Genomic DNA, 12,826 nt, shown 5'->3' on the forward strand with positions numbered 1-12,826 from the left:
GGGGCACAGAGGGAGACAGCACCCTGCCAAACATCACCACAGGCAGAGGATTTCTTCAGCCAGAACTCACAGAAACTCCATTCCATCACCTCTCAGGTGGGCACCATTGCCAAGGTGTTTTGTGATCATTTCCGGCACATCTTTTCCTGGAAAAATAGCACTGACCACAGGTATATATACAAACAAACCCCATCACCCACAAACAGGAAATATCCCAATCAAACAGGTCTCTTCATAGGAGCAGTGTGAGTGGGTGCTCAGCGCACCACGTAGAAAACCCCAGGCATAGTAATAGGGGCAATCTCATCCTTTATTTCCACCCTGTGGCTCCAGTCCAAATCATCTGTCAGGAGGGCTGTTCCCAGGACGCAGGCCTGGCCAGGACGGCTGAGGCAGCTGCTTCACAGGTGGGCTGGCCTTGCTTTCTTATATCTGATTCTGTTGCTGTGAGGGATAACCGAAGATCACCCCTGTCCGTTATGTTAAGGCGATTCCACATTAGGCTGAGTCACCCTCTCATGCACCTGAATCCTGCCTTTCACAATAATACTTACACGAAGAAACAGCACCCCACACATTAACACTGCTGCAGCCACACACCTTGCCAAACGAGATTCGGACAGCTTGGTGCACACAGCGACAGAGTGCAGAAGTGGAAGGGAGAAGGAAGCAGAAGTGATGTTGCCGCAGAGTGTATGTGGCTCTCCATCCACTGGGAAGCACGGTAATTTCTCTGTTCGCTCTACTTCTCTGTTTTCTGTTTTCTTCACTTTTCTGTTTTATTTTCTCGGTCACTTCTCTATTTTCTTCACTTTTCACTTCCCTCTGTGGCCCCCTAGTCTTGTGTGACGTGGACCCCCATTTATGCAATTTTCACAGGTGGCCCCCTTGGAATATACGGGGGGGGGGAGAATATGGCCCCCAGGTGGGGAAAACGACTATAAAGCACTTTGCATACAGTGGTACCTCGGGATGCGGACGGGATCCATCCCGGAGCCCCGTTCGCATCCTGAACAGAACGTAAGACACAACTGCGCATGCGCGGGTTGTGTTTTGCCGCTTCTGCACATACACGTGATATCATTTTGACCGTCTGCGCATGCGCGAGCGGCAAAACCCACTCCGTTACTTCTGGGTCGCTGTGGAGCGCAACCCGAAACTACTTATCCTGAAGCGTATTTATCCCGAGGTATGATTGTATTATGTTGCCAGAAGGGCGCTGTCCAACATACAAGGAGGCTGGAGGTTTGCAGAATTATAAGTCTCCCAACCTACTGCAAACCCCCAGGTTACAAACTCTAAAAAAAAAGAGGTCACAAATGGACTGGGATTCTCCATCGATAGAGATTTGCGGTTCCCTATAGTAATTATACCCCTCTATATTCAAAAACAGCACATTAGACCAAAGCAAATCAGATTCAGAAGATCTCATATTTTTCTGCTTGTCTAGTTTGCCTATTTTGGCTCTTTAAAGAGTTAATCACATGTCTGGAAGCAGTTTGATAAAGCTGAAGTTAGTGTTTAATGTGTATGCTAAACAGTCAAAGCTATTTTAAACATCAGCTCCATTCAGAACTACCAATCTAGTGTAATAACACACTTGATACTACAGGATAATATCCCAATCACAGGTAACAGAATTAAATAACAAGTAACAAATGAGGGAAATAATGAATGCTGAATATTTCAGTAACAAAACTGTTAACATGGAATGCATAGCTTTTCAAAGCGAAAAATGAGGACGATAACGGTATAAATCAAGAAACACACAGTTTCCAAGTGGTTGGTTGTTTCGGGTTTTTTTTTGTAACTAATGTTTTTATTATTTAAATTTTGTTAGTGTATAAAATCTCCCCTAAATGTGACCAAAATCTAGAATGCGATGTTAATTGTGCATACAGGACAATCCTAAACATCATCAAGCTTGCTATCCAGTCGGCAACAAAAAAAAAAAAAAAAAACCATGGGGCATTTACCTCGCCCTAGATGCTACCCAAACCCAAGACCCCGTCACACCCAGACTGTCTGAAGAGTCCAAAACCTAGACCAGTGGGATAGGACAAGTTTCATAGGCAGGCAGGTAGGTAGTCACAGGCTTAGACTCTGGATTTTATAGGTACCAACTCCTAGGGGCTGTGGGGGCTTTGGCACCCACAATAAAATATTTGAGGGGGCCGGGCCCACACAAAATTGATGGGCTTTCCCATTCAAATGGTGAGTGTGCACTGCATCATGTGATGTGGGGCTGGGCTTAACTGTGCTCCCACAACATTTTATTCAAGTTGGCACCCCTGCTGTATGTGGCAGCCCACTAGAAAAGGCTGCGCCTACATCAGGGGTACCTCCAGATGGTGTTTGATTAGTTTAGCCTCAGTCAGCATGGTTAGTGCAGAGGAGCGATGGGAGTTGTAGTACACATCATCTGGAGTGCACCGTGTTGGCTTCCCCTCCCTGACCTACAGTGTGATGCCACTCACTTGGCCCTCACATTACCCATGTTGTGTTTTGCATCGCCTAGTCCTCTGCCATCCTAACTACACACGCAACCCCACTATCATTAACTTGACTACCTGGGATCTGCTTTTCATACCCTCCCCTATGCCTGACTTCCTGGTTCATCACAGCAACAGGTGTGCAACCTTTAAAGCCCTAAACAGCCTCGGTCCAGTATACCTGAAGGAGTGTCTCCACCCCCATTGTTCTGCCCAGACGTTGAGGTCCGGTGCCGAGGGCCTTCTGGCGGTTCCCTCACTGCGAGAAGCCAAGTTACAGGGAACCAGGCAGAGGGCCTTCTTGGTACTGGCACTCGCCCTGTGGAACACCCTCCCACCAGATGTCAAAGAGAAAAACAACTACCAGACTTTTAGAAGACATCTGAAGGCAGCCCTGTTTAGGAAAGCTTTTAATGTTTAATAGACTATTGTATTTTAATACTTTGTTGGAAGCCGCCCAGAGTGGCTGGGGAAACCCAGCCAGATGGGTGGGGTATAATTAAATTATTATTATTATTATTATTATTATTATTATTATTACTACTACTACTGCTGCTGCTGCTACTACTACTACAGGTGACTGCTACTTCAGTTCTGCATAGCTAGGCTGTGGTCCTGCATTGCAAAAGGAACCATGCGTGTTCAACCAGAAATAGCAGCAGTGGGCCTTATTTTTTATTCATTTACTCAATCTATATTATAGCCCACACATCCTCCCAAAGGAGCTCTGGGTGGCATTCAGGTGAGATCTTTCTACACAGAGCATTCATGTACCTTTGTTTCCCTTGTGTGGAGACACTGCTACCGTTTGCTGAGGGAGAGAGGAAGGAAGGTCTAGTTAGCCAATCCAGAGTTAGGCAATGCACTTTGTGTTGTTTAATGCAGCATGGCGGAGACATGGAGGAGGAGGGTGGGTTATTGGTTTGTTTTTGTTCTTACGTTTTTTGTGTTTTTTATCTTGTTTTAATGTTGTGAACCACCCTGAGATGTACAGGATGAAAGGCGGTATACAAATTATTATTATTATTAAAAATAAAAAAAAATTCTTCCAGTAGCACCTTTAAGACCAACTAAGTTAGTTCTTGGTATGAGCTTTCGTGTGCAAGCACACTTCTTCAGATACCGCTCGGTATCTGAAGAAGTGTGCTTGCACACGAAAGCTCATACCAAGAACTAACTTAGTTGGTCTTAAAGGTGCTACTGGAAGAATTTTTTTTTATTTTGACTATGGCAGACCAACACGGCTACCTATCTGTAACTGGAACCATGGAAGGCACCACATTATTATTATTATTATTATTATTATTATTATTATTATTACAGTGGTACCTCGGATTACAGACGCTTCAGGTTACATATGCTTCAGGTTACAAACTCTGCTAACCCAGAAATAGTACCTCAGGTTAAGAACTTTGCTTCAGGATGAGAACGGAAATCACATGGTGGCAGCACGGCGGCAGTGGGAGGCCCCATTAGCTAAAGTGGTACCTCAGGTTAAGAACAGTTTCAGGTTAAGAACGGACCTCCGGAACGAATTAAGTTCTTAACTCGAGGTACCACTGTATTATGCACAGTCATCTTACTTGAAAGAGAAGATTTTCCCTTCTTTTGTGTTCCTGTCTGGGCTGCATTCCCCACATAGGGACCAACTCCTAGGGGCCAATGTCCCTTCAGCCCCCCCAATAAAATATTTGAGGGGGCTGGGTACCCCCAAAGTTGATGGGCATTGCCATTCAAATGGCATGCATGTGCCACATCTTGTGATCGATTATGCGGGGTGGGACTTACCTGCCCCACCCAATATTTTATTCACGTTGGCACCCCTGATTCCCCAGCTGGAAGAATTAAAGATCAGGATTCTGTTGGGCCCTCTGTGAGTGTAGCCTTGAGGCAGATTCTAAATAAGAGAAGTACCAGCAATTGGCTCTTCCAATATTTTTTCAGAGGCCGCACACTTTGTGCAATGTGCCTTTAACCTTAGTGCCCCCTTGCACTGTTCTAAATGTGCACAGTGTAAGATGGAGGTACCTTGGTTCTCAAACAGCTTGGTTCCAAAACGCCGAAAACCTGGAAATAAGTGTTCTTGTTTTCTAACGCTTTTTGGAAGCTGAATGTCTGATGCGGCTGTCGGCTATTGTTTCCGGGGCACCTGCACCAATCAGAAGCTGCACCTTGTTTTTCGAACATTTTGGAAGTCAAACGGACTTCCAGAACGGATTAAGTTTTTGTATTTGCTATTTATTTTGCGTTTTTGTTTTTGAGGCTTTTTCGGTTAATTTGTTTTTGTGACTGTGTGGAACCCAGTTCAGCTACTGATTGACTGATTGTGTGACTGTGGAAATGGATAAAAGCCCCCCATCCAAACAATGACTATTATCAGTGCAGGTAAGAATTTTTTTTTTTTTTAATTTTTATCATCTACAATACTGTCTTATTTATTTTATTTTATAGTACAGTACATTGATTATTGCTTTCATTTTATGGATCAATGGTCTCGTTAGATAGTAAAAGTCATGTTAAATTGTTTAGGGTTGTTTTTAAAAGTCTGGAATGGATTAATCCGTTTTGCATTACTTTCTATGGGAAAGCACACCTTAGTTTTGGAACAGACTTCTGGAACGGATTAAGTTTGAGAACCAAGGTACCACTGTAGATATTTAGCCACACATCCAACCATTGACCTGCTTCTGTGGATGTGCTGCAACTTGAAATAAAAAATTTCATATATATATAATGTTCATAAATGTGCCGGCCAGGCGCGTACATGGATATGTGGACCACATGTCTGGAGCAGCACAGGAAGACCGCCCTGAAACCATTTTGACTCCCAAACTGACCAAATGTTTTCTCTGCAAGGAGGGAGCGCGTGAGGGAACCTTCCCATTGCCTCAGGAATTGGGAAATCACCATCTCAAAGGAATGGCCAGGCTACCAGGAAAGGCGATCAGATAAGGCATTATCAGATAACCTGACAGACAGGAAAAACAACAACATTCAAATTTCTGTTGTAGACCACCTTTTCTGTGATGTAGGTATGATGTATGGAGGGGTGGTCTTGAGCTCCAGGGGAGGCAATTTAAAATGTCTATATAAGGGCAGGCACACCTTTGTTCTGGGTCCTCCTCCTTTCCTGCGTGTGAGGGGAGCACCCTGTTGCAACAGTTCAATAAAGATCAGGCTTACTAGCTGCTTTGCTTCTCAATATTCTCCGGTTGGCCTCTGTTATTTTCTCCTACCAGTGGAGAACCTACAAAGGACTCTATAAGGGCTCTTGTGTCCCTCATAAGGGAATGAGGGCAGATTTTGTTTATTACAGACTGGATGGAGAGTTAGCTGGAATCCTGAGTTAGCTGAAATACAGGGAACAAGGCAGAGGGCCTTCTCGGTAGAGGTACCCGCCCTATGGAACGCCCTCCCACCAGATGTCAAAGAGAAAAATAACTATCAAACTTTTAGAAGACATCTGAAGGCAGCCCTGTTTAGGGAAGCTTTTAATGTTTAATAGGTGTAATTGTATTTTAGTGTTTTGTTGGAAGCCACCCAGAGTGGCTGGGGAGGCCCAGCCAGATGGGCAGGGTATAAATAGTAAATTATTATTATTATTATTATTATTATTTATTTATTTTCCCTACAGCATGTTGCAGCTGTGTGGGTAAAGCAAGAGGGAATGTCACCATTTCCTCCCAGTGCCATCACTCTACTGAAAAGAATTCCTTCTATATCTATGGATTGATACTGTATTTCTCTCAAATTTCTTAATTTATCGGCTCAGCTTTGAGTGAAGTCATCCTTACATACAGCCAGCAAATAAAAATAACATTGAAAGCATGCCTTTGATTAAAGCCAAAGGAATCTCTTCCCCACCCCCCCACCCCCGTTAGGTCACCAGAGACTGAAGACCTGGAAGTCGCAAAGGATGGCTGCTCTTGTTTTTTACAGTTCAGAAGTTTCCATTCATCACCTACTTACCCTACCCAGTGATCTAGCAAAATTAATGAGCTGTGATAACAAAGGAGCTTTTCTACTGCAGAGAACTTGAGCTTTTGCCAGACACACACAAAAGACTTTAGTAACCGGAGGATTTGTGATTGAAGAAACCAAGGTGTTTGTAGGAAATATTAGACTATGATTCACAAACTGCTTAAGCAATTTGGGTGGCTGGGATCCCAAACATATGAACAAAGGAGCTGCCTTACGACTCATACTGTTGGTCCATTAACTAGCCCAGGCATAGGCAAACTCCAGCCCTCCAGATGTTTGGGATTACAATTCCCATCCCAATTTCCCTTTTGGGGCTTTTGCTTCACTGTCCCAGAATTGTACTCCTCAGACTATTTCATAGTCAAGAAAGGCCAAAGGGACAGAGGATTAAAAGAGGACGTGTCCTTCGCCTGATACAATTTTTTGACCAATGTTCCAGATCTGGGTCATCCGTATTTATACATCCTATAGCTAGGATCAATAATAGCTGCAAAAGCAAACAAGAACAAGGGATGATAGCTGCTATATCCTGTGCCATACCTGGTTGGAGAATGGGGAATTATTACTTATTTCTGAGTTAAATTATTATTATTATTTATTGAATTTATATACCACCCTATACCCAGAGGTCTCAATGAACAAGCAATAGCCCATTGGCTCAAAGGCCATGTTTGTGTGTGTGTATATGCATATGTATCCAGCTTTGGGCTCATTTGACAAAGGGCAAGATATAAGTACAAATAAATAATAAATCATTCCTCCCTCCTTCCTTGGACGTTGGATGGCCATCTGTCATGGATGCTATTTTATTTTTATTTTCATATTTTTTTACTGATTTTCCAAAAAAATTTAAACAGAGAAACAAACATAAATCTTAAATGTACTTAATCCAAAATTAGTAACATGTTAAGTGACTTCCTCGAATCCCCCTGACTGAATTTCAGTGTATATCATTAGAACAGTTTTCCAAAACCAATTTTCTCATAAAATTAACTTAATCACTTAACATCTTTCTTCTTTCTTTCTTTTTCTTTCTTTCTTTCTTTCTTTCTTTCTTTCCTTTCTTTCTTTCTTTCTTTCTTTCTTTCTATTTTAACATTAAACATATTAATCTCTAACATTACATATTTAAATCCTAAGCCTATCTGATATTTGCAAGTTTTTCCAATTAAATTATCTTAACATATTTAACTAAATAGTCTTTAAATTACGTCCATTCCTCCTGGTACTCCTCCTCCTTCTCTTCCAGTCAGGTCGGCTAGCTCCGAAAAGTCCATCATCTTCATCTGACATTCCTCCACTGTTGGGACTTCTTGTGTTTTCCAATTCTTAGCTAACAAAATTCTTGCTGCAGTTGTGGCATACAAAAACAGTCTAACATCTTTCTTGGGCAATTACAAACCTGTTATTCCAAGAAGAAAGGCCTCTGGTTTCTTAATAAATGTATATTTCAACATTTTTTTCATGTCATGGATGCTTTAGCTGAGATTCTTGCATTACAGGGAGTTGGACTAGATGACACTTGGGATCCATTTCAACTCTACAGTTCTATTATAAAGAGATTTCACGAGGTGGGACTTGTTTTCCAAGGGAAAATGTAGTGGCAGCTTGGAAGGGTGAGCAAAAATGCACCACTCCACTTTTCTTGGGGAGGGGCATGCGGAGACACCACCAGCCACCCCCATTTCGGTCCAAACTAAAAACATCCAGCCACACCTGTAGCCAAACTGATGGCACAGCCTGCACATGTTTGTCCCTGGCTCCTCCGTGGGCTTTTGGACTTGTGCTTGTTGGCATAATTGAGAGTTAAATACACATACGCAGGAGAAGTCCCAAGTCTTTATTCAGCCCCTCACCCTGGTCTCCCAGCAGCCACCCTAGGATGGGAACATGATACGATAACATTTGGGAGGATAAACCTGATAACATTTGGAATGAGTTTATACAAAACGTAGTAGGCTATTAGCATTTACATAAGCACTAGGACAATAACACTATACCAATTTATACAGGAACATATGGAAATATTGTATATTGCTTTTTGGGGGTATGTTTTCGTTTTCATATGTTATATTTGTTGTTGTTGTTTATTTATTGAGTTTATATACCACGCTGTACCCTGAGGTCTCAGGGCGGAAAGATCACAACATATATAATCAGAATAAGAACAACAACCCAATAACACCCCCCCCCCCGGAAAAGAGCCACATTTTAAAAGGGTATATAGGATTTTGTTGCTTTTCTCTCACTTTTCCTTCTCCTCCCCATCACTTTATTTCTTTTTAACTGAAACCACCTTAATAAAATACAAATATTAAAAACAGGATGGGAACAGGGAATATTTTGGGGGGGAGTATTTGTTTTTTTTGGGGGGGGGCAGCCCAGTATAAGCCCCGTCCCGCATAATCAATCATCTGAAGCGTTGCACTGCGCACTATTGAATGGCAATGCCCATCAACTTAGGGGGGCCTGGTCCAATATGATATGATATGATATGATATGATATAATATGATATGATATGATTGATATGATATAAATCCACCATCCTATATCTATCTATCTATCTATCATCTATCCATCTATCTATCTATCTATCTATCTATCTATCTATCATCTTTTTTTTGGGGGGTGGCAGAAGACTCCTCGGCCCCTAGGAATGGGCTCCTATGGATGGGAAGTCCAGAGAGAAGGACAACGATCTCTCGCCCCGCTTGCTGTTCCGCGAGCCGGTGGGGAAGAGACAGAAAAGCAAAGGAAAAAAATAACAATTTCGGGGCTGGTCTCTCTCTCTCTCCCACCCCGCCGCTGCCCAGCTCCCTCCGCCTTTGCTCTTCTATGGCGCGGCTGCGCTCGTCAGAATGCGGCGCTTAGCCTTCCGCGCCGGCGCGCCTTCCAGAACCGCGCAGGCCACGGCGGCGGCGGCGGCGGCCCTGGCAACGGGGTCACGGCGGGACAAGCTCCCGAGCTCGGCCGGGGATCCTCATTAACATAGGCCCCGGCTGAGGCCGCCGTGCGCCGGGCGGGGTGTCTCTCCCGGAGACTCCTCCTCCTGCCCTCCTCCTTTTCCACCGCCATCCACTTCCCCGAGCTCAGCATGGCGGTCAAGGTGACTCTCCTCCTCTCGGCTTCCTGCAAATAAGCGCGGCGGCGGCAGCAGCAGCAGCCGGTTTGCGCGGGCGGCTGCGCGGGGGAGAGGGGTTGCGGCGCGCGCGCGCGGGTGGGTGGATGTGGGGGGCCCGGCCCCCTTCCGCCTCCAGGCCACAGTGGCGGCAAGGGCGGGGAAGGGGGGTCCCCTCAAATGTTGGCAAGGGCGGGGTGAGGGCGGCTGAAAGGCGCCCCTAGCGACAAGGGAGGGTGCCCCAGGAGGGCATAGAATAGATAGATAAATCAATTATCTATCTATCTATATCTATATCTATCCATCTATCTATCCATCCAAGAGTGTCTCAAAAATCCCGATTAACAGCCGGTTTCCCATTGCCCTGCCTGGGCTCAGTCTTGCCACTGGTGGATTCATCTTCCCCCCCTCATTTCGCATGTCTGAAATGGGCTTCTGAGTAACTGGGCGCAGTGAGATGTTTGTTACCTCAGACTAGTCAAAAAATGGGTGGGGTGGGGGTGCTTGGCAGGGGAGGTAGCCAGGAGGGGAAAGATGGGGGGGTCATAGTCCCCCTTGTTTGCCTGGTCCACGGTCCTACGAAGCATCTCTACCTGCAAAAGCCCCATTCTCCCCATCTCGACTAAGCCATGTAGGATTTTAGGCGAGATCCCTGCATTGCATGGGGTTGGACTAGAGGATCCTCAGGGTCCCCCTTTTCCAACTCTGCAGTTCTGTGACTCTGTGATCAAGACCATTAGCGAAACTGATCAAAGCAGGGCAAGTTAGGGATGATTTTGTGCCCCCATCCCTTTAAACCCTCCCCCCAATGATTTGCACCCTAAATCCACTCACTCGGTTCGAATGAATCTGGGCTTGTTTTCTCTCTTTGGGACCTCAGCATGCAGTTCGCACCAGGGAGTGCTAAATTAGGCTGTCATCCAAATCGGGCCTAAGGCTTCAATGGGCCTTACCTCCAAGTAAGTGGGGTTAGGATCGCAGCCTATGCTGTTCCCATAATATTCTTCAGCGATCTGTGTATACACTTCTATTTGGTCTGCATCCAGGGCACTTCCCCCAACACTGGTTTGGGAAGTAATGTACACACAACAGTAGCCGCAATCCATATCTGTCCGGTTGTTTCTTATGAAATATTGCATTTTGATGCATTTTCTCTCCCCCCCCCCCCCCCGGCTGCCAAACCAGTTTTGCTCTGAATTGAGAAAAAGAATAACCAGGCTGCATTTTAAGCTGGGAATATGTACACAGCCGTGGGCTATTAGTGTATGGATAAAGGAGGCTTCAATCATCCATGCCGTGTTCGGGTTGTGCTTATTTTGGAATGATTAACTGCAGAGTGTGCAGATGAACTCTGAGGTATGTGTTAAAAAATAAAAACAAGGCTTTGCCCTCGCTAAGCAACTTAGGCCTGAGGATAGCGGAGGCCTTGTAAGGCCTGTGATATCCTTGAAGACAGGGAAGGAAGGAAGCCTTTTCCCTCCACCGATGTAAAATAGAGCTTGTTATGTTACACTTCCTGGGACACGAGGCTGCATAGGCAAGTAAATGCTTTGCATTCCATCTTCCTGTAGGTGTGGGAGGTAAGGTGGAGCCCTCTCCTTGTCTAGCACTTACCCAGTTTCTTAGAAAGGCCTGTCTCTTTGAGGTACAGTATAGCCATACAGCAGTTAAGCAGTGTTAAAAGGAGGAGAGTGACACGAGGAAAGGGACTGTTAATTGGGATAAATAAGGTCATTGGTGTGCCTCCTCCACCCAAGGTTTGCTGGAGGTCAGTCTGGGGATCAGAGGTCCTTTGTAGGTTTTAAGAGTGTTGTAATTCATCTCCAGGAACACACCACATGCAAAGTAGTACATGATATTCTATTGCACATGCTAAATTGCAATGGCTACCGGATCTTGTTCCGGGGGTGGGGGAGGTTAGTTTATTTGCAGAGGGCTACTTTCGCTTTCTGGCATGCACAATATGCCTTCACTCTTGTTGTGACTTCTTTGTAGGAGAGCAAAACTGTTTTCTGATTGGAACACTTCTGTTTTATCTTCTTAGCTTCATTATCTGTTGTTTTAGTTTTCTTCTTGAGTTAGTAGGCTCTGTTTCTCTTTCCCTGGCAGTTCCTCCCGAGTTTGACAGCTGTCATGAGGCTTGCAATTGTTTTACTGTTCAGCAACATAAACATGTGTCTGAATGTCTGGCACTCGCTCTATCATTTAGATAAGAGACTTGATATTTATTACTCTTTATCTGCATAGATTGCAGTTCAGGTTTCCCTCTTTGGTAGATGAGTAACCCGACAAGCGGAGCATTAACCTTCCCCCTTCCTTCTTGGTTTTGTAGGTTCAAACAACCCGGAGAGCAGATCCTAATGAGCTTCGCAACATATTTTTGAAGGTAAGTGACTGTTTTTTGATGTTGTCAGAGTTCTATATTTTTAGCTTTAGTCATTTCCCATGCTTTCTTGGTATGCTGGAAAATGGTGCATGCATTTCTGCAAAGGGCTCTCTCATTCTTTGCTATGCTCAGCGTGATCCTGGAAGTGACACGTCAGTGGCATTGGGATTAGGACCGCTTGGGAGCCACCAATGAGGCCATCAGCCTGACTTTCCTGTTCACGCGCTAGGCAGATGGAGTGACCACAGGGTGTTTCTGTAGATCTGGTGTGGGAGGGGAATCAGTGGTCCTCAGCTTAATTTCTTGGCCAAATTTCAGAAACCCTCCTCAGGTGATCAGTTCAGTCCTCTGGGAAGAGTGTTCTGTCTCCCCCAGCAGCCTGTTTAGGAGAGGGGAAGGGAGAAAGAATGGGGACCCCCCCCCCCACACTTTTGGCTCTGGCCCTGCCCAGCACCAGCCCACAGAGATTACCCCCCAGAGGGAATGCGGTCTTGAACAGAAAAAAGCAACACTCCTCCACCCTCAGATCTAAGAGGCTTCAGAGAAAGATAGGTATTCTCCCTACCTGAGATTTGCACAGCTTAAATTGCTCTGGGGTTTATATTTTTATTAACTCCGGAGGGTTGCACAGCTGCATAGGAAAGCATTTTTAAGATAGCATGTCCTTTTACATGCAGTATTTCCCATTTTATGTCTGCACCCCATAGCATATTCTTAATGGCACTGCCTAATATGTAGATATGTATTTCATCACTCTTCTGTATTGGTGTAAAGTAAATAACATGTAGTGACTTAAATGGAGAGATGTCTTCTGGAACTCAGGTTGTTCCTGCTTTCAGAACTGGGCT

At 44.7% G+C, this 12,826-nt stretch overlaps 1 protein-coding gene across 3 annotated transcripts in view; it reads left to right on the forward strand.

Annotated features, from left to right (window-relative positions):
• The first annotated feature begins 9,379 nt into the window (after positions 1 to 9,379).
• SLC25A12 (solute carrier family 25 member 12) overlaps positions 9,380 to 12,826 on the forward strand; it is a 58,735-nt gene continuing 55,288 nt past the window's right edge. The window contains exons 1-2 of one of the 3 annotated variants that reach the window (XM_081024113.1): positions 9,380 to 9,580; positions 11,925 to 11,978. In XM_081024113.1, the coding sequence (XP_080880239.1) occupies positions 9,569 to 9,580; positions 11,925 to 11,978 (66 nt within the window). In that variant the 5' untranslated portion in view covers positions 9,380 to 9,568. Of the gene's footprint in view, positions 9,581 to 11,576; positions 11,674 to 11,924; positions 11,979 to 12,826 lie in introns of those variants that run through there. The other 2 variants (XM_081024114.1, XM_081024115.1) reach the window with 2 other exon arrangements.

The sequence above is a fragment of the Podarcis pityusensis genome (genome assembly GCF_964106645.2).
Source record: "Podarcis pityusensis genome assembly, chromosome: 1".
In the NCBI taxonomy this organism is placed as follows: Eukaryota; Metazoa; Chordata; class Lepidosauria; order Squamata; family Lacertidae; genus Podarcis; species Podarcis pityusensis.